Raw genomic sequence first — 26,089 nt, forward strand, 5'->3', positions numbered from 1 at the left:
ACACTGGTTAATTGGGATGTGGGATCAATCTGTCTATCATCTGGTGCAAAAATGTTAGCATTTGTGCTTTTAGGACAAGTTTGTACTTTACTTTCTATCATAGCAAAATTAATATTTCATTAATGTAACCCGCAATAGAAACTAGGAGCTCTGTCATTTTTATTCTGCCCTCAAGTCGCTACTAGGGATACTTTCAGTCAATCTGCTATGCCATTATCGGGAAGACGAGGTAAGGGAAGGATGACTGGTATTAACAGAGAAGATCCACGGAGTCCTGAAAGCGCAAGACTGTTGTTTTTTTTTTTTTAATTGTTAAACATAAACTGGACTAAATGGCTGTAGAGATTAAAATTGAAGATATTACTAAACTTGTATAAATTGCATATATTGTGTCACTATGTATATATAATCTATGTATATTTTCACTCTTTAGAAATTGTGTGGCTACTCCATGAAGAAGGCGCTGGACGCCGAAACGCGCGTAGAGACTCATTTCTCGCCACTGATTTATTGTTGATGAATTTACTTATGTTTTCATATGTTTTTAGAAATCTTGTATGAAATTTTAATTTTTATGATTGCGTTTTAATAATGATTTATTAAATTGTGTAATTGTTAAATAAAAACACTTAAGTCTTACAGTCAGTCTCAGCCAATTGTTCATTTAATTCACCATTAATGTGTTTGAGAAATTAGTTGCCTAGGTTGCTGCTTTTCGATTAGATTCCAATGGACTGCCATCAATAGTAGACGCCAGAGAAAAGCATATATTGCGACCTGCCAAGCATAGTCGTTGTTCACTGCCCATGGTTCAGTGTGAAATACTTTGGGGCATCCGTCTTGAGGGAAGGTTTTGGGTAGAAGGCAGGGTGATATGCACGGGTCGTTCCAGCCTGGCTGCTGTCCCCCATTCCTCAGTTGACCTGACAGTACATAAAGCTTTAAAGGGAAATGTATTATAATCGGCAAGAATATATTTTAAGCTGACATTAGAAGTGTACTTTAAATATTTTTTTTTTCATGCATACAGCTTTTACAAAAAGCAAGGTAAATTACTGACTAGCTTAGTGACAATCAACACACTGTGGTTCATATTTCACTAATAATGACAATAAAATGTATTTTCTAGTGGTATGTATTTGAAAACGATTTCCTTTCTTCTGCAGATTTTTTTAATCTTCTTGTACACATTTCTCCCATTGACAGACGTTCCATTGTTTCATCGCAACTCTTTTTTGACTGACTGTGCTGTGAGAATCATTTTTGGGTCTCGGCTAGAAGCGCGCGAAGCGCGTTCTCGCCAGAGAACCATAGTCGTCGGCACAGCCGACAAGACCCGACAAGGAGTGGAGACAAGAGCTGGCCACGCGCGCAGCATTGTCTATGGCGGAGGCGGATTCCGACGCGCGCCTTGGGATTGGGTCGAGCTCGTGAGCTTGTAACGTAGACAGCTGACGCGCGCGACCCAATCCCAAGGCGCGCGTCGGAATGTCGGGCAGGCATGGAGCTCACAGGCGCAGGGCGCAGGGGTTCACAGGGAGGACAGAGGGATCCCGGCAGACTCGTTATCTTCCCCCAGCTCTTTTTTGTTCACTGCGGACTGCGACATTAATCACCCCTGCGAGTGACTTGAGAATACTAACATGCTTGGTGAAGTATTTGGGAAAACTTCGTATGGTTTTAATAAAAGTGGTACGAAGTGTTTCTCATCTGGCCTTGTGTGCGTGCCTTGACCTGCGCGCGCGCCTCAGGCACGGGCTCACAATGTAGCACGAAAAACGTGTGGATGACGTGAGGTGGGGTGGGGTAAAAACAATAGGTGATCGGAAAAAGCCCTATTTGCATGAAATTGTTGGTGAGTAAAATACTTAAAAAACGATTAGTCTTCGAAGGTCATCACCTCAGGCACGGGGCTGACGCAGTTATTATTCACACAGCTCTGATGATGCACCTCAGGCACGGGCTGACGCAGCTATTATTCACACAGCTCTGATGATGCACCTCAGGCAGGGGCTCACAGCTGTTATTATTCACACAGCTCTGATGATGCACCTCAGGCACGGGGCTGACGCAGTTATTATTCACACAGCTCTGATGATGCACCTCAGGCACGGGCTGACGCAGTTATTATTCACACAGCTCTGATGATGCACCTCAGGCAGGGGGTCACAGCTGTTATTATTCACACAGCTCTGATGATGCACCTCAGGCACGGGGCTGACGCAGTTACTATTCACACAGCTCTGATGATGCACCTCAGGCATGGGCTGACGCAGTTATTATTCACACAGCTCTGATGATGCACCTCAGGCTGGGGCTCACAGCTGTTATTATTCACACAGCTCTGATGATGCACCTCAGGCACGGGGCTGACGCAGTTATTATTCACACAGCTCTGATGCTGCACCTCAGGCACGGGCTGATGCAGTTATTATTCACACAGCTCTGATGATGCACCTCAGGCAGGGGGTCACAGCTGTTATTATTCACACAGCTCTGATGATGCACCTCAGGCACGGGGCTGGCGCAGTTACTATTCACACAGCTCTGATGATGCACCTCAGGCACGGGCTGATGCACTTATTATTCACACAGCTCTGATGATGCACCTCAGGCAGGGGCTCACAGCTGTTATTATTCACACAGCTCTGATGAAGCACCTCAGCCACGGGGCTGACACAGTTAATATTCACACAGCTCTGATGATGCACCTCAGGCACGGGGTGACACAGTTATTATTCACACAGCTCTGATGATGCACCTCAGGCACGGGCTGATGCACTTATTATTCACACAGCTCTGATGATGCACCTCAGGCAGGGGCTCACAGCTGTTATTATTCACACAGCTCTGATGAAGCACCTCAGCCATGGGGCTGACACAGTTAATATTCACACAGCTCTGATGATGCACCTCAGGCACGGGCTGACACAGTTATTATTCACACAGCTCTGATGATGCACCTCAGTCAGGTGCTCACAGCTGTTATTATTCACCAACTCTGATGATGCACCTCAAGCACGGGGCTGACGCAGTTATTATTCACACAGCTCTGATGATGCACCTCAGGCACGGGCTTACAGCTGTTATTATTCACACAGCTCTGATGATGCACCTCAGGCACGGGCTCACAGCTGTTATTATTCACACAGCTCTGATGCGCTCTCTAATACTTTTTACTGATAACTCTCTCCTACTCACTATCAACTTCTCACTCTACTACTTACTCTGTGTGTGGGTGCTAATGCAATAGGTCTCGCATATGCAAGCGATGAAACTATTGGCAATGTAAATGACAATGCCATTTATTTATGATAAAAAAAAATCATGAGCAATGCCAATAGCTCTACCTTTAATGCTGCAGAGACCATTGCATTGTAAATGCTTGTTTCCTTTCGTGCCCCTTCCTCATTCGGGTTTAGCGGATGCTCTGTAATATTTTGTTACATCCTGATGATCACCCACAGACTAATTTACCATTTGATGTCAAAACGTCAAATTAACAGAATTGGACTAATGCACAGTTAAACCCATAAAAGGGTTATGTATTATAAACAAAAGTGAAGAACAAATATTTCCTTGCTTGCCACAAGAACTGTCATTTCAACATAAAGAACTCGATGTGTTGTCTGATTTAATTGCTCACTGCACAAAGCTGGGCACCTTGTTAGATTATGCTATTGAACAGTTGCCTATATGGAAAAATAACAGCAATACTTTCACACTTAAGTGCTGCCTTTAGTATGCTATTTTGCTTGAAATAACTCAGGTGAAGCACTGTTTGTTGATACAGTAATATACCAATGATCAGCTCTGACAAAGGTAGCCTTGTTTGTTATAAAACTGACAATACTACTCTGTATCGTATAAACCTGAGCAGGGCTCCACTCCTGGGGTGAGTTGCCCTCTTCCTCTGAGTGCTGCAGCTGAGGACCTGTACCTAGGTCTTCCTCTTGCTTTCCTCGTAGACTCCTCCTTATCTTCTGCTGTATCTAGCAACTGGTGGACCTCATCATAGACCCTCCGCTTTTCACCAGTGAAACCTCATTTACCACTTCAGGAGTCTCAAGCCTAACCATCTAACTCAATAACCCCCATCTCACTAGAACACCCCTATTTTCTACAAGGACCCTAAAAATGTGACCAACAGGCCAACACCATCAGCCTAGAGATTTGAGTCTGAATGCAGTCCTGGGTAGGACCTACATTATTGGCTATGCAGTGACACTGTCCATTCTCCTCTTCCTCAGCTTAGTGAATAAAAGAATTATGGTTTATAACGCAACATGTATAATGTGATCAGTGTTGCATATGGTATTGAGTGTTGTTGGGATTATGACTTTTTCAGATTGCAGGTTCTATCAATTTACCAAACACATGTTCACATTGACCCCACACACATTTGGACCAGAATTCAGAACCCTTCACAAAGACCCCTGAAAGTTATTTATTTCTACTCAGAGCTATCACCGACTCAGTTTGCCTACTCCTAACTGGATCAGTCTCCCCAGTGAATGAGTGGTGACCATAAGACTTCTGCTTACCAATCCACATTCTACCAAGCCTTAACATTCTGAGAGATGTGATCATCAGCAGAATTTTCATCACCTAGTGATCACTTTAATTGATTTTATGCATTTTCTTCCCACAGAACCCACCAAACGCCTGCCACATGTCCAGTCCTCCCTAAAAAGGAATCCACACTACCAGACACTGGAACGAGATCTTATTGAATTGCAGGAGCAGCAGTTATTTGAACTGTTTGTTGTGGTCTCACTGCTGAAGAAACCGACTGGCAGTAACTATGTTCCTCACATCACGCAGCAGTATCCAATCAAGGTAGGTCTTGAAGGTTACAAACTTCACTTGCCCTTTGAAGTATTTATTCCTAAATTTGTCAAAACCAAATGATACTATTCTATATTTAATTACATTTTCTCTATAGAACCATCAACTTTTCTCATACTTTTTAATGAACCATCAATGAACGTTGTCAACAGAGCTAAGAAGGCAAACATATGGAAGCAAACAGTCATTAAATGGCAGTTTATCAGCCTGCTAGATCCAGTGCTCAAAGAATACAGAGGTCTCCCTTAAAATGAGACAGATTTGGACACGCTCACCTTAAGTCTGTTATGACTCCTACTCCTCCACACCCTCACTGGCATAAAAATCGATGCTGTAGGACAAATATTTCACAATTGTCCATAGTATAGCATTGGTAGCTGATTTTTAGGGGTTTTCAATAATGCTTATGAGTTAGCCTCCCTGTCCCTTATATTCAGCCATCATTTCTCCTCAGGCTTTGTGTTACACTTTACCATATAAGAACTTTTAGCAAGGTGGTGTAGACACTATATGTGACATGTTTGTCATGGCCTCCTTACAATAATATATCAGGTGAAGTAAGTAGATAACTTCTACACTGTTGATACAATGAAGAACTACTCCATGCAGGAATTCAATATATTGCTAATGTTTAATTTCGGAGACAACCACAGTTTGCTTACATTATCCACATGTGAGCTGGGGTTTACTTTCATAAAACTGGTCAAATAGGTAAGTCAAACCTCATCCCAGGAAAACAACTTTTAATAAATGTCAACTAATTGAAATAACTGTATTATATATTACTGTAGAAAGAGGTATTGATAGAGTGGGACCTTAAATACCCTTATATTTGCTGCAGTGTAACCTAGAGTGTCCTTTTTAGGTCTCAGCTTTGTTTAATTATTTGCAAGGGCCTTTTGTCTCCAAAACAGTAAAATGTATACATATAGTGTACGTTAGGTGGCCCCTTACTCTTGACGACGGTGGGAGGTTTTCTTGCCTTTCTCATTACTCTACTTTATATTTGATGGATTTCCACCTTATTCATTGTTTATTCCATCTCTGGGGCATTTTTTCTTACTATGTTTTGATTGGATGACTTGTGTCCTTCTATTGCTTACATTCAGGGAACTACTTTTTTTCATTAAATACTCTACCCTTCGTCCATGTGTACTCCTTCCCCATTGACCGCACTACCCTCTCCATTTTGTTCGACTATCCTCAACTCTGTCTTTGCTTCCCCATCCCTATCCGTCCCACACTGCTTTTTTCTAATAGCATCCCCATTGCCCCTCTCTACTTTCTGCTTCCAGAATTGCTCCTCCCACTTTCTGTTTGTTTATTCTTTTGTAACTGTTTAGGAGGGCCTGGCAACTCCAATTTGCTGCTCCTTACTGAAGATGAGCTTTTGGAAACCTTTAGTACTTATATAATTTACAGCTCCAAGATTGTCAGCCATTGGGGAACATGTAATTTAAAAAAATGGCCACTGCATTATGAAATAAGCACACGCATGCGTGATGGCACCTGCACACATAAACACTGTCACAGCTTCATGATGCAAATGTGCACATATATGCACACTTTTATTTTATACTTTTGAACACGCTGCTCAGTCTCAGCAATAACCATTTTTAGGTCTCGCCTACAACTTTCTAGTTATGAATAACCTCTTCATAACCATACCAAAAACCTACAATATGCTATAGCCCGCCCATTGTTTGTCACTAGTTAGCTATTTTTTCATTCTTGTTTGCTTGCTTCTTATTCAATGGCTTGCCTTTCTCTTAGTGTGTTTGTCTGTCCCATTAATCATATCCTCTTTACCCTCCTTTTGATTGGCTGACTTGTATCCGTCAACTACTCACATTTAGGGAACTACTTTTTTTCTGTTTCATTAAGCACTCAAAGCAACCTTTTAACTGGTTGACTTGTATACTTCCACTACTCACATTTAGAGAACGACTTTTTTTCTTTTTCAGTCAGCTTTCCAAAACAGTGCATGGGTTTTCTTACTCTCTATGGTGTGCTGATTACCCCCTCACTCCACCCAAAGCGTTCTCTTCACCATCTCCTGTGTTTCTTCCCTACTCCTCATGGACCTTGCGTACATGTTTTAATTTGTTTACTTTTTTTGGAGGGCCTGGCGGCTGTCTTTTGCTGCTCTGCATAATAAAAAGGTGTTTCTGTCTCTGTTGCTCCCCCTGCCCATCTGTACCCCTCCCACTCATTCATTGCTCCCTTCTCCCTTGCAGTAATTTCAATAATTCGCTTATTTTCACTTTTGGTGGCCCCTGCACCTGCCATTTGCTTCTGGCCATTCTGCTAGTGGAAAACCTCGCACCAATAAAATATCTTTTTTGTATTTGCTGGTTTAAGTGGTGGCTGTTGTCTTAGATTGGCAATTTAAATAAAATGGCATCCACATCATCCTGTAGACCTGTGCATGTGTGGTGACTCATGCCAGCTCATACGTAGTCACACATGCACATACTTATAGAATGGCACAAAATTCAGAAGTGGCTGTGTCATGATACCTCAGCATTGGCAAATAGAACTTTCCTTAAAAACGCTCTTTGCTTTTTACTAGTGCTGCACAGTATTGGCAAAAGCAATATCAAAGCCAGTAGGGTCAACAAGATGAATTGGCTTTGCCAATTAATGTTTTCTCTTCTTGCTGACATGGAACAGCACTGGCAAAAACCACTGGTAAAGCCAATAGGTTATCATTGGCAAAACCAAATTGGCTTTGTAAGTGCATACTGGAATATGACGTCAAATTTCTCAGGCACACACCTAGACTGGTCAGCCTCTATCAGAGGCAGCAATGTTCTTTCCTACTTGGCGTGTAGTTCTACTAAGAACTATTGGGCCACTTAGTAGCTGGCTTACCCACTTTGGCCAGCTAAAAACTTTGTGAGATGTCAGGTGAGAGATAATAGTTAATTAAAGTAGACCATTGCTTCGAAAGCTGTCCTTTTAAAAAATTGTTGTGAGGCCCTTAGACCAAGCGCCAGAGCCTAATTTTGTAACAGTATGAGTCCCGGTGCACAAGATCGGATCAGAAACCCACGACCGCTGTTCTTAAATATCAGTGCACCTAAGGCTGCATGGTCTTGAATTGAGCTTAAGGCTCTCCCGTAAACTATCAAACACCCCCTTGCTTCTTTATCACTCTCCTGCAGGTTCCCACTTTCTTTCCTGGCAGTGTTTTTTCCCTCTTTCTCTTCGTACTTCTTTCGCTTTGTTCTCTCTTTTGCTCACGTTCAATGTCTGATATGGAGAAATAACTGCGATCCTCAAAAATGAGTGAGGGTGTACCCCACCGGCAACCACCTGCTCAAATTAAGCCCTGTCAAGTGTTTATACGTAGGAATAGATAGATTAGATTTCAGTTTCGCGTTTCAAATTAAATAATATAAAACCCACTGAAAAGTAACTCTGTGTGTCCTCTAATACTTCTACTATGGCTTTCCTACAATGAAATGCACTTCTCACAGTTAAACATACACCTAAAGGACCACGGCATGTACCAGTGCAGAACATTTGGGTAAATGGGATGGGACGCTCCCAGTTCCAAGGGGATATGGGGAAGGAAGGGCTACATTCGGAAAATTGGTTTAAATGTGATGATTGATTTTAAAAACTTATTTTAGCCTTTTGCCTAGAGATATTGTATGTTGCAGACGTTCTGTAACTATAGGGTGATGTAGCACATGTATGCATCAGTAACCCTGGGCGGTGAACTCCGCAACGCTCGGTGAGTTTGCAGAGTTTTCTGCACTTCATGTTATGCAGAGAACGTCAAGTTGGTGACTGCGAGCGAGGAAAATCAACCTCCCGGCAAGATTTTTCCTCATTCGCGATCGTCAACATCAAGTTAGCCGGCGCGAACAATAAAAATCAACATCATGGCGAGATTTCTCAATGCGGGGAGGGGGGGTCAGGTTTCTCATTGCGGGCGTTGAGAAACTGCCCATTCACGTTGAGAAAGCTGCAGCTCGAGGACAAATCTACTTGAGCGGCAGAAAAGGAAAGCAGGGACCGCTTGCACTGTGCATGGTACCGTTCGCAATGATTACACAGTGTGGAAAAGCATCCGGCACTGTGTAATCACCGCGACCTGCAGTTTTTTTTGCACTTCGCAGCAGAGTTCAACATAGTGCAACTCTACCAACTCCGCCCAGGGTTATGCATCAGGTGAACTCAGAATTTTTCAAGAACATCAGTGCATAGTGTCACAAGTTCAAACCCAGTGGCGTAGCCGGTGTGTCATGGGCCCCTGTGCATGGAAGGAAATGGGCCGTTATTTGAACTGTGAAATACAGTGATAATTGGCGTTCTGTGGGTGAGGTCTCTAAACTCCGGGGCCACTGAACCTGGTACATCACTGCCAGTGCTAGGTGGGCACCTACTCAGATCTTTGATTTATTTTTGAATCAGGAACTTGAGCTTTACATTTTGTAGACTAATGTATTTCAAACAAATCATTTTGAAGAATAATAAATAGAAGAAATACATTTAACTAAATACACATATATACCCAGGGGACGGTTGAAAGGTACGTACTCTCTCTCCAGCCTGCAATATTTACCATCCACTTTTGCTCAAATGGGCCGCACAGGATCACAATAGTTTCAGTTTGCTTTCGGAATCCACTCCTCTCCCAGCACGCTCTCACCTCAAAATGTGTACCGTCTTTTGTTCTAAGTCAACACTTTGAAATTCCTTCAGACTACCTTTTTTCTCATTCAGAGCAATGGGGCGTTGTGTCCTCAACGTCATCTGTGGTGTTTTTTTACTGAAACATTTGTTTCTTCCTTCTTCTGTGATAGTGATATTGAAGTCAACGCCATTATCGCAGAAGAAAAGGGAAGTCAAATATGGGATTAATGTCGCAGTCAGATGGCAGATGAAAAAGGAAGCTAAGCAATGCATGGCTTGCTCTCAGTTTTGGAAGGAAGAGGCTCACGCCTCGGTTTTGTCTGGATAGCAGTGCATTGCAACCGTGATGATTTTTGGGTGGCTACACCTGAATTTTGTTGCCAACTTTAGAAGGGCAAATCTTTCGTGAAAGACTAAATACCAAGAACTAAGCCAAATATGACCGCATGATCTGTGTTGATGTTTGTCGACAGTAACACTTAAGTAGCCCTTCTGGATGCAAAGCTAATAGGTCAAAAAGGCGAGACCTGTTAGCTTTTTGTAAAAACAAATTACTAAAACTAAGACAGCTGGTTAGGAAAATTTCACCCAATGCAAAGATTCATAAACATTCTATATAATCAAAGTCACAAATAAATTCAAAGCATATCTAATTAATTTACTTAATTTTTAATTATTTTTACAAAATTCAAAAAACACAGTAAAGGAGGGAATTAATACACATATATACGACACAAAAAGAAATATTACATCACAATAATTAAAAATGAGCAAAAAGACACAAATCATAAAAACTTCTTGCATCAATTCCTGTTTAAAATATACAAATGAAACAAACTTCCAACTGGGGACAGCTAAAGTTGTTCCTAATTCATAAAATTAAAAAACACATATTCACAATGGCGAAAAACGTGGCAAAAACTAATTCTGTTCGACGCGCGTTTCGGCGTTTCCACAAACGCCTTCTTCAGGAGCCACAAGTTTATACTGTAATGAATCTTTAAGAAAAAAGAAAGAGGAATATTTTACATTTGCTTTCTAATAATTCTTTTACATTTTATTATAACCATTAAAAAAGACATATATATACATTCCCTCCTACATCAAAGTATTTCTTCAAAAATTACTGCTTACATCACATGCATATATTTGAAACCAAAGAACAGATCTCATTTATTCACATTTTCCTATATTCTCCTAGCTGTCTTCTTTTTAAAAAAAATAGACTAATTACTTAAGAGAGAAAGAGTTCTCAGCTCATAATGGACTTCTAGAGCAGTTGATTAGCACACCTGGAACCTTACAATAGAGGGGATGCCAAGTGGTATTTAATATAAAACATGATTAGGGGCCAAAAATTTATATTTATACACAAAGCACTCACTTACTGGTATGTAGATTATTTCACATTACGGATACTAAGTCATCTTTTATTTTTACTTACTTCAAAAAAAGAGATACGACTTCCTATGGTCAGAATACTTCGTATTGAGATAAAGGCACTCCACTTATGATCAGACAGGGGGTGTCAGTATATGTCTGTAATTATCAAAAAAATACATATTACAACCTATATTAAATTCCCATAGTTTCATGTGCAAGTTTACCTTCCCTATATCTAACGGTACGAGGCTTCTGAACCGAGCCTTAGGGAGTTTCTTTACATTATGAAATTATCAGCCAAAAAAGAGACAAAATGTTTAGTTGTTTCAGATCAAAAGGGCACCTTTTATACCTTGACTCAAACGATCCTTCCAACCCTCTAAAGGAGCCAGAACCCCTAGATAACAAATTGTTTATTATATGGCTATTTTTAGAGATCAAAGAGGTGGTCTGTATCTTCCGTCATGCTCGATATGGTGCCTATGAACTAGGAATCATGAATAAACGGTAAGCTCACCAATAGATTTATGTTCTCCCCGGTCGTTTTTATAATAGTGATTCTCCACTCGTTAGGCTGTTTACTTTCCTTCCTACGATATGCAGTTCGGAGGCTGTCAATACAAGTACCGAAATTACTAGGTAAAACTCATCTAAGATATTTGATGGTTACTGCATTACAGGTAATTATTAAAATGTTGTTATCACTTACTTTCGTTAAGAATAGGAGTGTATATAATTTCAAAAGAGTCGTTGTCTCATGGTTTTTACGCTCCCAAATGCGGAGTAAAAATGTTTCCCACTCTTAAGGCCCGGTCTGTCCAGCGTATTCTGAAGGCGCGCCGGTGTTTCCTAAGGGAGACGTTATGTTTTAGAATTATTTCTATCGTTTACTAGAGGAATGCTCAGTTATATCAAACTTCAAAATTCAAACAAGCAGACGGCTTTCTAGGAGCGCACGTCTTACCTTTCATCGAACTGCAGCGGAATAGATAGAGATTAGGTCGCGGACGGGCTGAGTATAGCCGCTGGCGTCTCCCGACCGTTAGGAATAGTATCAATCGTGTGTGAACACGAAGTCCTTCTTTTAAGGTGCTCACAACTAGGTAGTGCAAACACCGTGCACCTGTGACCCAATGAGGTCATGACGTTACGTGGGTACACGCTAGGACAATGATCACATTTTAAAGGCGTATACACAATCCAGCGAGTCCGTTGTACTTCCAAAGACAGACCCCGCACCGCTTTGGAACGATCATGAAAGATGCGCACCCCATCAATACGCACATTCCTGCGAGTACATCTTATTTTGTGCATTGTTGGAAATTAATCAGGAATTAGCGCATTGTGTCAACGCGCACACCTCCTCAAGTCGCGTTACACATCATTCGATGCGCTCGCGAATACATGCGGTTCAAGACCCAAGAGCCTTATGTATATATACATCATCCATTCATAACTTAAGTACTCACGTTTCCTATCTATTTTGGACTCAACAAATGCTTTATTTTCTGCATTGGAGCATGCACAAACAGTTAGCATTAATGTTAGTGAGAGGTGACATATATAGTGCGGGGTGACTCATATACATCTCTATTTATCTATTTATTTTTAGTTTGGAGCTGATGTCATCATATAATTGCGTTTTCCCATGGGATGTCGCAATTTAACCCGATCCTATATGTGTTCAAAACAAAAATCCAGAAGACTTCTCTTTTCTTCCTAATGGCGCATCCCCCTTTGCTGTCAGGAGTTCTTATTTTTTCGAGGATGCGCCATTGGAAGTCCTCAGGTTTGTGATTTTTCTCAATGAAGTGTTTAACTAATGGTGCTACCACTTTGTGGGTCCTAATGGCGGACCTGTGTGCAATTCAACAGGTGCCAACTCACATTGATTATTTAGCGGACACGTTCATTCAAGGTGGAGTGAGTAGTGACACATACCAATTGGTCCTTAGCCGTGTTTTCTTTACGTGTTAGCAATGCACCCCAAGAACCAGCGGGAAAGCATCCCTTTCTCGCAGTTTCTGAGAGTGCGCAGAAACTGCACTAACCTCGCAGATTACGCCTGCTTGTCGTAATCTGCGAGGTTCATTGGTGGTGGTGAACAATTCACTCACAATGGGTACACGACAAAGGCAAATGATCTCTGGAATTGTAAGACTGCAAATGTAATCTATTTTCTAAAATGTAAATGCGGACTTGGTTATGTTGGCGAAACCTGCAGATCTATTCAGGTGCGCATAACAGAACACAGGTCCGCCATTAGGACCCACAAAGTGGTAGCACCATTAGTTAAACACTTCATTGAGAAAAATCACAAACCTGAGGACTTCCAATGGCGCATCCTCGAAAAAATAAGAACTCCTGACAGCAAAGGGGGATGCGCCATTAGGAAGAAAAGAGAAGTCTTCTGGATTTTTGTTTTGAACACATATAGGATCGGGTTAAATTGCGACATCCCATGGGAAAACGCAATTATATGATGACATCAGCTCCAAACTAAAAATAAATAGATAAATAGAGATGTATATGAGTCACCCCGCACTATATATGTCACCTCTCACTAACATTAATGCTAACTGTTTGTGCATGCTCCAATGCAGAAAATAAAGCATTTGTTGAGTCCAAAATAGATAGGAAACGTGAGTACTTAAGTTATGAATGGATGATGTATATATACATAAGGCTCTTGGGTCTTGAACCGCATGTATTCGCGAGCGCATCGAATGATGTGTAACGCGACTTGAGGAGGTGTGTGCGTTGACACAATGCGCTAATTCCTGATTAATTTCCAACAATGCACAAAATAAGATGTACTCGCAGGAATGTGTGTATTGATGGGGTGCGCATCTTTCATGATCGTTCCAAAGCGGTGCGGGGTCTGTCTTTGGAAGTACAACGGACTCGCTGGATTGTGTATACGCCTTTAAAATGTGATCATTGTCCTAGCGTGTACCCACGTAACGTCATGACCTCATTGGGTCACAGGTGCACGGTGTTTGCACTACCTAGTTGTGAGCACCTTAAAAGAAGGACTTCGTGTTCACACACGATTGATACTATTCCTAACGGTCGGGAGACGCCAGCGGCTATACTCAGCCCGTCCGCGACCTAATCTCTATCTATTCCGCTGCAGTTCGATGAAAGGTAAGACGTGCGCTCCTAGACAGCCGTCTGCTTGTTTGAATTTTGAAGTTTGATATAACTGAGCATTCCTCTAGTAAACGATAGAAATAATTCTAAAACATAACGTCTCCCTTAGGAAACACCGGCGCGCCTTCAGAATACGCTGGACAGACCGGGCCTTAAGAGTGGGAAACATTTTTACTCCGCATTTGGGAGCGTAAAAACCATGAGACAACGACTCTTTTGAAATTATATACACTCCTATTCTTAACGAAAGTAAGTGATAACAACATTTTAATAATTACCTGTAATGCAGTAACCATCAAATATCTTAGATGAGTTTTACCTAGTAATTTCGGTACTTGTATTGACAGCCTCCGAACTGCATATCATAGGAAGGAAAGTAAACAGCCTAACGAGTGGAGAATCACTATTATAAAAACGACCGGGGAGGTCATAAATCTATTGGTGAGCTTACCGTTTATTCATGATTCCTAGTTCATAGGCACCATATCGAGCATGACGGAAGATACAGACCACCTCTTTGATCTCTAAAAATAGCCATATAATAAACAATTTGTTATCTAGGGGTTCTGGCTCCTTTAGAGGGTTGGAAGGATCGTTTGAGTCAAGGTATAAAAGGTGCCCTTTTGATCTGAAACAACTAAACATTTTGTCTCTTTTTTGGCTGATAATTTCATAATGTAAAGAAACTCCCTAAGGCTCGGTTCAGAAGCCTCGTACCGTTAGATATAGGGAAGGTAAACTTGCACATGAAACTATGGGAATTTAATATAGGTTGTAATATGTATTTTTTTGATAATTACAGACATATACTGACACCCCCTGTCTGATCATAAGTGGAGTGCCTTTATCTCAATACGAAGTATTCTGACCATAGGAAGTCGTATCTCTTTTTTTGAAGTAAGTAAAAATAAAAGATGACTTAGTATCCGTAATGTGAAATAATCTACATACCAGTAAGTGAGTGCTTTGTGTATAAATATAAATTTTTGGCCCCTAATCATGTTTTATATTAAATACCACTTGGCATCCCCTCTATTGTAAGGTTCCAGGTGTGCTAATCAACTGCTCTAGAAGTCCATTATGAGCTGAGAACTCTTTCTCTCTTAAGTAATTAGTCTATTTTTTTTAAAAAGAAGACAGCTAGGAGAATATAGGAAAATGTGAATAAATGAGATCTGTTCTTTGGTTTCAAATATATGCATGTGATGTAAGCAGTAATTTTTGAAGCAATACTTTGATGTAGGAGGGAATGTATATATATGTCTTTTTTAATGGTTATAATAAAATGTAAAAGAATTATTAGAAAGCAAATGTAAAATATTCCTCTTTCTTTTTTCTTAAAGATTCATTACAGTATAAACTTGTGGCTCCTGAAGAAGGCGTTTGTGGAAACGCCGAAACGCGCGTCGAACAGAATTAGTTTTTGCCATGTTTTTCGCCATTGTGAATATGTGTTTTTTAATTTTATGAATTAGGAACAACTTTAGCTGTCCCCAGTTGGAAGTTTGTTTCATTTGTATATTTTAAACAGGAATTGATGCAAGAAGTTTTTATGATTTGTGTCTTTTTGCTCATTTTTAATTATTGTGATGTAATATTTCTTTTTGCGTCGTATATATGTGTATTAATTCCCTCCTTTACTGTGTTTTTTGAATTTTGTAAAAATAATTAAAAATTAAGTAAATTAATTAGATATGCTTTGAATTTATTTGTGACTTTGATTATATAGAATGTTTATGAATCTTTGCATTGGGTGAAATTTTCCTAACCAGCTGTCTTAGTTTTAGTAATTTGTTTTTACAAAGTGTTTATCCCTGTCGTCTGGAATTTCTATTTCCAAATCAGGGGGTCCTTGCTATTTGCACTAAAAAGAGACCTGTTAGCTTTGCCAGTGCTTTTCTTGACTATTTCGTTTCAATAAATGTCACCAGTTTTTTCCTATGACTGAAAAATAGCCTTTTGATCTCCATATTCAGCCATGCAGGTGACTCACATTCCACTTAACCGTAACCTATCCAGTTGGCACCTCCAGATAAATGTACATTATGCATGCTCATCCTCTTGTTTCTGAATAAGAAAAACCCAGCCCTCACGCTATGAAGGTGGCACTTTGTTTACATTCCCGAATATATGCTAAAATAACATATGCCAGTAAAAAGGAGAGCTGTCTTGTGGATCAAACAAGAACTATTTCCTTCCAATTCACAGAAAAATTCTTTATCATTTCCTGCAGGGAAGACATTGGAGGCTACCTCATTATGGACAGAGCTGCTCTGTGCCACTTTATATCCACACTGATATGCATAACGCTTGTGTAGATGTAAAACCAGTTCAGGCTAGACAGTCCATGCAACACAGTGAATGCCAAGGATTAGAAAACAAATCTAATGCCTGGATCCACCTTCAAGGTGTGTACACACCTGGTATGTCAAAGAAGTGTGTGAGAAAATCCACGGATCTCTTCAGCCACCAGGCAGGTCCAAACAGGTAGAATAGGAATAACTCATCCACACTCCCGAGTTGCGAGGCGAGGCGAGAGCAATAGCAACAGCTCACGTGCTCAGATGTCTCTGTAAGAAAAGGACGAAAGAGCAGTTGATTGTGTCACTGTAATCGCTTCTGCTGTTTAATGCGATCCATCATAACATTCCTAAGCTATGTGTAGAAAGTCAGGGTAAAATTCGTCAGGTTCAGAATTTAGTTGGTTAGGGAATACCTACTACAGAAATGGGTTTGGCACACACTGTATCAAGGCTTAAGACTACATGATTGTTGGTCTACAAACCTTTTGAGCATAAAGTTAAATTTCAACAGCTCAGAAGCAGCTTTTGTGCTGATAAAATGCATATTCCAATATAATGCGTGTATTTTCATGAAAAATGATTTTCTGGAGAGAATCATCTTTTAAGATCCTTAAGATTAATTGTGATTGACATAGAGCTAGTTAGAACGGGGTGAACATTAGTGTGACCAGGCAGTCCATTGGCAAACGACTGCTACGTCAAGGGTTTTCACCACCATAGCCGGCTGAGACTCCACTGTTGGCACCCCAGTGATTCTACACCTCTAAGTAGAGAGGGGGAAACACTAAGTATGTAGGTAAGGCATTTGCTGCTTTTTGGTGAATGTCTCACATTCTCCATTTTCTGACTGACCCCACTATCCACAACATTTTAACATTGCCTCAAAATTGAATTAATTATAGGCTAACTGACAGACACTACTCTAAAAAGCACTTTAAGCATCTATGTTTATTCTGTGCAAATGTTTTATTGAGTTGCTACCAAGTACCTGCAACTGCTGGTACAAGGTCTCACAAGTCGTAACTACTTTAGTACTAAGTCACGTGCTTTATTATGCATCTCTGCATATTTTTGTGACATTTTTGTACCGTGTTGTATGACACTGCTATTGTATAGGACTAGTCTAGTTAGGACTTTGTGTGGTCCAGTACATTTATACAGTCAGCACAACTGAATACAAAGTCATTAAAGTTACAACTGTATGTATTGAGCATTGATGCACTTTGGCACCTATATTATTGGATAATCAATCAATCAATCAGAGTACTTGTAAAGTGTGCTACTTACCCGTGAGGGTCTCAAGGCGCTGAGGGGGGAGGGGGTGGGAAGAGGGGGGTGCCACTTCTGTTCGGAGAGCCATGTCTTGAGGAGTCTTCTGAAGGTGAGTAGGTCTTGGGTCTGCAGTAGGTGGGTAGGGAGGGTGATCCAGGTCTTGGCGGCGAGGTAGGAGAAGGATCTGCCACCAGAGGTCGTTCGTTGGATGCGAGGGACAGCGGCAAGGGCGAGACTGGCGGAGCGGAGCTGGCGGGTGGGGGTGTAGAAGCTGAGTTTGCTGTTCAGGTAGGCTGGTCCGGCGTTGTGGAGTGCTTTCTGTGCGTCGGTGAGGAGCTTGAAGGTGATCCTCTTGTCAACGGGGAGCCAGTGAAGGACTCTCAGGTGGGGGGTGAAGTGGCTGTGGCAGGGGACGTTGACGATCAGTCGGGCGGAGGCGTTTTGGATGCGTTGTAGTCGTCGTAGGTTTTTGACTGGGATTCCTGCGTAGAGTGCGTTGCCATAGTCCAGTCTGCTGCTGACGAGGGCCTGTGTCACCGTTCTTCTTGTTTCGGTCGGGAACTACTTGTAGATCCTGTGGAGCATGCGGAGGGTGTTGTAGCAGGAGGAGGAGACGGTGTTGACCTGTTTAGACATGGAGAGGGAGGAGTCGAGGATGAATCCTAGGTTGCGTGCATGGTCGGTGGGTGTTGGTGCTGTTCCCAGTGTGGTCGGCCACCAGGAGTCGTCCCAGGCTGAGGGGGTGGTTCCGAGGATGAGGACCTCCATCTTGTCCGAGTTCAGCTTCAGACGGCTGTTGCTCATCCAGTCGGCGACGGCCTTCATTCCCTCGTGGAGGTCGGTTTTGGCAGTGTGCAGGTCCTTGGTGAGGGAGAGGATGAGCTGGAGATATTGATGACCTTCCGTAGCTGGGGTGCTTGGTGTGGGAACGGGTCTGACGGAGATCCTGAGTGAATGGAGTTCATGACCCTGCGTATCTCGTCGTCGTTGACGTTGGACTAGGGGGTCAGGTGGTTGGCGCTGGTGGTGTTCACAAGGATAATCAGGACACAACTCGGGTTGCCACCTTTCCAAGACAAAAATACCAGCCATTGTTGTTTTAAGAGCAAAGGCCCTAACTTGATACCAGATAGGACTTTAAACAAAATCGTATGTATTGCCTTTGTTTACTTCCTTTATTAGTCAGGGGTCATTAACACAGCCCTAAAACACATTTAAAAGTGCTTTCTGTTTATAGTTGCCATTAGAAATATGTGCAAAACAGTGGCTACAAATATCAGCTTTAGGTGATTTTGCTTGTTTTTGTACCAGCAGGGACATTAAAACATCAGTAGTGACGGTAGAAAACAGCCCAAGTGGCAACCCTAGACATAACTAGGACGCATTTGTGAGGGTATTTTGCAGTTTTAAGCCTCTACTGACAACTAATGGTGCTCAATGTTTACCACGTGGGAGAAACTCTGCTATTTTCCTCCCCGAGGAAATAAATCATAATGCCAGGCCTATATATGGAAGTTCTGATTAATTAAGCAATTGGCTGTAGGGTGTTTCTTCCACACAATATCACAAAATCAATAGTAAATAAATGCGCTAGTTAAGGGTCAAAAGATACTGCCTTCTTTTACACTGTTGTAATATTCTTACCAGTATTACATATAAAAAAACAGATAAAATACTAAGTCAAATGCTGTTTTCATACTATGTGCTGTACTAAATAATAATTTTCAGAAATGTGATTATTAATTAATTAACACAACCTGGTCAAGTCAACACAGTTCTTAGATAAGCTCTAGTCAAACCCTCGTAACAATTGCACAGCCAGTAAGCAATCCCCAGAAAAGTGTGTTACTTTCATACAATACCACCAATAAAGTAAAGAACATAATACAATAAAATTCCCAAAACAGTTTAGAAAAAACAGCAAACAAATTAATGAGCAACAAAACACCGAAATCATTATAAAAGGGTAAGGAGAACCGGAGATAGAAAATGTTACATTTTTAAGGTTGACTAGAAACCAGGCGTATTTTACGACTGAAGGTGTGGTCAGATACACCAAGTGGGTCGTCCTGGTAAATGTTTTTACTTTCAGACTTAATCTCTGAAATAGCTCCCTGGTATTGGATTTTTAAGCATTAATCACTAATGCCAAGTGCCTTCATCAGAGGGGAAGGTACCGGGGCCTTGGTAAACAATTCTGTCTGGTATTTCACCCCAGTTACTGGGCATCACAAGGTTTCTGCCCTAGAACTGGGCACAACATGCTTGACCCAGAATTACTGTTATATTCTGCACATTCCCCCCCCCCCCCCCCGCCCTCCCTCCCCCCCAAGAATGATGTCTCCCAACTTGGAATAGCCCCCTAAGCAGGATCCTTACGTGTGCTTCTGAGGAAGAGGCAACATAGAAAAATGGGTTTGTTCACCGGACATCATCTGATGCAGCTCAGTAATACTATTGAGGAAGTAAACGTAACCTTACAAATCTGATGAGCAATACATACAAACGTAAAACGAGAGAGACATCTGCTGGCCCATATTGATAGTGAGTCAAATATTTAAATTGTATTTATTTATTTATTTAGAAGCTTGTAGAGCGCACGGCTACCTCCAGCGGAGGTGTCCCGGCGCTAAGATTACAGGAATATCACCAGAGAGGGTTGCCTAGTTCAAGTCCATCTGAAAGGAAAAATCAAGGGATGCAGAAGCTTTAATTAGCGTTTAGTAAACAGCCAGGTTTTTAGTTTGCGTCGGAAGACTGGCTCAGATTCGATGAACCTAAGGTCAAGAGGTAGGCTGTTCCAGAGCTTGGCAGCCGTGACGGTAAAAGTTCTACCGCCACATCGGGAAGCCTGAATCTGGGGACGTTCAATAAACGAAGGCTGTTAGATCTCAGATGTCTTACAGAAGATGATATCTTGAGTCGTTTGCTCAGATAGGCCGGGCCAATTCCATGAATTGCCCGGAAAGCAAGGATCAAGGTTTTAAAATCAATGCGTCTGGCTATGGGAAGCCAGTGTAGCTCATCCCGATATGCTCTAACCGAATTGCGAGCAGGGATATTTCCAATGAGCCTTGCTGCAGCGTTCTGAATGATTTGCAAACGGTCTATAAGATATTGGGGGGCACCAGCATATAAACTATTGGCATAATCAAGATGTGCCGTGACAAGTGCCTGGACAACTGTTTTGCGGGATGTTTGGGGGAGGTAGGGAAAAATCTTCCTAATCATACGCAGCTTATTAAAACAGGCCCCTGCCACTTTATTGACCTGGGTTTTACAGGACAAGGTGTTGTCAAATATAACGCCAGGGTTGCGGGCGGACTGCACTGGTATGGGTGGAGGGTTCAGGACAGTAGGCCACCATAAGGTTGCAGGGGGTGTCGATTTCTGGCTAAAAAAAAGAACCTCAGTTTTGTCGGTGTTTAGGGCAAGGTGATTGGCAGACATCCAAGCGCAAATATTGCCAAGGCAGTTTCTGAAGTTGGTAAAGAGAGAGTCAGAATGGTCTCTGAATGAAAAAACGAGCTGAGTATCATCAGCATATGAGACCACCCTGACCCCCCAAGACTCTACTACCTTGGCAAGCGGGGCCAAGTGAGCGTTAAACAATAATGGGCTTAAGGCGGAGCCCTGGGGCACACCGCACAAGAGGGGTTTATCCTCTGATTCAAATGGATGCATCAGAACCCTCTGAGACCGTCTGGACAGAAAAGATTTAGTCCATGCCAGGACTGTACCACCGATCCCCAGCTGTTGTAGACGGGCTGTAAGTATGTTGTGGGATACAGTGTCAAATGCAGCGGATAGGTCGAGGAGGACCAACATGGCCTCCTCGCCCCTATCCACTGATTCCCTGATAATCTCGGACACTTCCAACAGCGCCGTCTCGGTGCTGTAGCCGGTTCTAAAACCGGACTGAGAATCGAGCAGCAGCTGATTTGTTTCAAGATACTGAGCCAGTTGTTTCTGGACCACTTTCTCCAGTACCTTGGCAGGTTTAGGCAGGAGCGATATAGGTCGGTAATTGCAAAATTGTGAAGGGTCAGCGTCGGGTTTTTTCAGAATGGGAAGTAGCCTAGCCTGTTTCCACACTAAGGGAAAATGACCGCGGGTCAAGGAGGAGTTCCAGATGGAGAGGAGAGGTTTGATTAAAACAGGGGCAAGATTGCCCATTACTTTAGCAGGGACAGGGTCTAAAGGTGAACCAGACTTGACTTTATACAACAGCGACAGCGCTAGGTCAGGGGTTAACTCACTAAAAGAGTTGAAAGAGCAGTGAGAGGAATATGGAACATCAGAATGGTGGTTAGGTGGGGCGCTATCAAAAGAGGAAGAAAGTTTAATGATTTTATTCTGAAAAAAGTCAGAAAGTCCGTTGCACAGGTCTTGAGTAGGAACGCATTGGGTTTTCATGGCAGGAGGATTCACAAAATCCTTCACGATGCTGAAAAGAGTTTTGGAGGAATTCTGCGCCTGTTGAATGAGATTAGAAAAATAAGCTCTCATCGAGGAACGTTTAAGTTTTTGGAATTTATTTAGGACAGATTTATAGGCCAGTTTGGCCAAAGGGTCATAGTTTTGTCTCCATTGTATTGCATGTACAGATGTTAACTTGGTCACTTTTGCAGATGTGTGGTGCATTAAGTTGGGACAGTATCTTTGCCATCGGTAAGTCCTCTGTTTAATGTGTATTTCGATTTTACAGTCTGAACAACCTTTGAGACAGTCGAGGGACACAGAGGAACGGCTGAAAGTAATTCCCAGATTCTGCTTTCCTGATTCAAATGACTGGGTGCCAACCTCTGAACTTAAAAGGTAGGTGTGTGTTTCCTGCAAGTTACACAGAGCCTTTCAGCATGATCGAATATCAAATAAAAACATTCAAAATAGGAACCTTTGCAATCACATAGAAATGCACTTAAGATAATGAAGCATTCTCAAATCATATACAAAACAGACAATCTTTAATGAATGTAAGTAAAATGTGATGACGCTCCGGCATTCTCAATAAGCAAACCATTGATCATTAAGGCTCATTATTCAACATTGGGTGATTTGCTGGAATGCCTTTGTTTTTTTTGGTACAATGCGTTGATTTTTAATATATTACCATGTTTAAACATTTAGCAGCTTTCTTGTATCCTTTAATTGATAATGCACAGGAGGTGTTGTGTGATGGCCTTATATGTGTGTTTACTTACCATCAAGAATTCAAAACCTTTATGAAGTTGCACCATGATTACTTTTGGACAGCCAGTGTCTTCCATTTAGTATTGGTAGGATAAGGTATTTAGTTTGAAAGTAAATGTTTGAGGAATTCCTAAAGTTTCAGCAGTAATTCAATTTTTATGATGTCAATATTTTATGTATCTATCGTTTCTTTCTTTTTAACCTATTGTTTCAACTGTAAGCTAGTTAAACATTTATTTCACTACAAGTAGATGCATATTCCATTTGTCTCCCCCTTGTCTTTTATTCTGTTTCATCAATAATGATGAATCTGAAGATACATGTTTTACCTGAGTTCAATACCTAACTAAAGTAGCTAAAGTAGAATGAGTAATTATGTAGAGTGAGACTAGAAAAATAGTGAAATAGAAATTCAGCCAACAACTGAGTTTCCATCACAAAACTAATAATCAGCAGTCACCAAAATGTTGACATACAAAGATCCAAAACCACATACAAATCCACATGATGAGAGAACAGAGAACATTAAGCAACGGCAGCATGTGAAATAATTGTTTCATTATAAAGATCATGGAGGAATGATCTGTCAAGGTTGTGTGGTGGCAGAGGAGAATTAAAATCTGGTTTTAATGCATCCAAGAATCCTGAGAATTTGCTCTTTCTTCTGCAGCTTAATAATTTACCTGGATATTCCATTTTACAGTGTTTATTGAAAGTCTACCTGCTAATCTGGCTGACAACTAAGCCTTGCTCAAAGATCTTCAAAATCGATAAAGAGAGAAGGGTAAAACTGATTTCATAGGCCTCCTTTCATGACAACATGACAGCAAACCCAATTGTTTACATAGTCAGAAAGGGTCCTGTATAACATGTGGAGCCAAAAACAAATGGAAAATGTATTTACGTTTGTTAAACAGGAAGGGGGTCAAAAGTCCAGCCAGCATAATCACTCAGTCATGGAGTGGAATAAATGAGGGAGACGACTCTGTTGAACAACAAAAAGCGGGTTGGTGGGGTCCCAGATTATTTCTGAATGCCTCCTGGATTTCTTTTCATTGGAGCGTTCTGAAAACAAGTCAAATGCTGGCCACAAAGCAGAGACATAGGAGAAAGACACTCAACTGTTTTAAAAACGACCACTTTCCCTGGTACTTTTGAACGAACAATGGTGCAGCACCTCAGCTTCTAGTTCTAACAGAAGGACAGTTGGACCAGTGATATAGTCTGATAAATGTGGGAGAAATTGTGTATGACTACTTAAAATGTATATCTAGACACGCTGACAGGTTTTTACAGACTGTGTGTCAGTACCAGAAGTGAAATTGCAAAGGTTGCACGTATGGACCCATAATATAGAGTGGGCATGTTCTACTGCTATGATGGTATGTATTCAGTTTTACTAGGATAAACAATTAAAAAAAGCATATTTACAGACAACCATGAGGGGTATTCACTACCCCTAAATGAGACTAGGTACTCACTATCCCTAGGTGAGAGCTTGATTTCTCTAGGTCACATAAATCAAATCTGTAATCTGAAAAAAACACGGACATAATAATGACCATTGGACCTTTGGACAGCTTCAAAACATGTTAGGATGAATGAACTTCAAAGTGCTGTTAGACAAGCAATAAATGACATACCTTCTTACCTAATGGCTATATGGAGATTATTTAGCATAGGTTTAGCAATTTGTGAGAATTTTGCAAGACAACAATGTGAAATATAATTTTGTAAAAAGTCAGAAAGAACATATATAGATACCACATGCAAAAAGGTAGCATCTTAACTCTCCATGAGTGGTTGAGCACTCAGCATACGAAGGGCACTCAATGAAATTACATGTTGATGGTTGTTTTTGGTATTGATATCAGTGGAGCACATATGGGAAAAAAAAGTTCAGGCATTTGTAGAGAAACACACCTTATGGATTGTATGTGAACTGTCAACAAAGACAGGGCAAAGAAATTCCAAAAAAGTACACACGTAGGCCTAAATCAATGCTTGAGTGCTTGGCCTCTCTTCTGCAGCTTAGCATATTACAGCATTAATTGAACATCTACCTGCTACACGTTCAATGATCTAAAAAAAAAACAATAGACAGAGAATTGAAAAACTGATCTCAGGGACATCCTAGCTAAATCAAGTATACAAAAAAATGGGCCCCAGGATGATAACCACCCATTTGTCGATTGATATTTGCATTACTATCTACTATGTGGAACTTAAAACATATTTATTTATATCTGTTACACTACACAGGAGGTAAGAGACCAAGAAAACAACTCAGTTATGGAGTGAAAGAATTAGGGAACCACCTCATTGGAACACTAAAAGAAAAGGTTCTCAGAGGCCTCCGAGTCTTCTCATCACTGGTGTATCTTAACAAGCAGGAAAATTCCAGCCACAAAGGAGAGGAAAAAGTCTCACCTGTGGTACAAACTGCCACTTTTACTGAGCTCTCGAAACAACAGTGGTGCACTGCCTTAACTTATAGTCTTAATGGATTGTAAGGTGGACCAGTAAAAGTGGCAGAGAACCAGAATATTAGAAGTTTGGAATGTTCCCCGGGCTTCTGATGGCTGTTAGAAGCCCGAAGATCCAACATTCCAATATTGTTGTTGACAGCTGTTGCTGTGAACAAATGCCTCAAGGAGCACAAGTGGATTTCAGTCCCTTCAGGCTCCGTGAGGCCTTTATTTTATTTGTTAGAACAGTCTGCCCTCTAGTGGCGGAATGTTCTAATAGCCTTATAGCCCTCCGTAGCTGAACTATACCAGCATTAAAGGCCCGCTCCCTTGTTAAAGGACAAGCCTTTAACACTAGAGCAGACCTTTAATGTCCAATATAGTCCCTATGGCGGGCTTTGAGGCTATAGTAGTATATGTCTACTTAAAAATATTTATCCACTCGTATAGGAAGATCTTTACTGAGAGTGTGTTAGTACTAGGCTTAAAAGTGCAAAGGTCATATATCTAACTATTATGTAAAGTCACTGCTATAATTCTATAAATTCATCCAGCTTCATGAGCACCAACAATTTAAAGACACATTTACAAATAACTACAGGAGGTACTCACTGCACCTAATTGAGAAAAGGTGTCTGTAGGTCAGATACATCAAATCAGAAAAAATGGAAGTGATAGCGAGCAATGGATAATTTCACAACTTGTGTCAAGGTAAGGACTTGAAAACGTACAGGTAGACAGCCAATAAATGACATTCCTTCTGATCTAATGAGTGTATGGAAATCCGGTGATATAGGTTTTAGGTATTTGGGAGAATCAGGC

General features: G+C 41.2%; 1 protein-coding gene across 1 annotated transcript in view; it reads left to right on the forward strand.

Moving 5' to 3' along the window:
* DENND2C (DENN domain containing 2C) overlaps window positions 1–26,089 on the forward strand; it is a 354,222-nt gene that overhangs the window by 234,856 nt on the left and 93,277 nt on the right. Inside the window, exons 8-9 of the mRNA XM_078644389.1 lie at window positions 4,652–4,839; window positions 22,315–22,424. Of these exons, the coding sequence (XP_078500515.1) occupies window positions 4,652–4,839; window positions 22,315–22,424 (298 nt within the window). The remainder of the gene's footprint in view (window positions 1–4,651; window positions 4,840–22,314; window positions 22,425–26,089) is intronic.

The sequence above is a fragment of the Lissotriton helveticus genome, chromosome 5_1, assembly GCF_964261635.1.
Source record: "Lissotriton helveticus chromosome 5_1, aLisHel1.1, whole genome shotgun sequence".
NCBI lineage: Eukaryota > Metazoa > Chordata > Amphibia > Caudata > Salamandridae > Lissotriton > Lissotriton helveticus.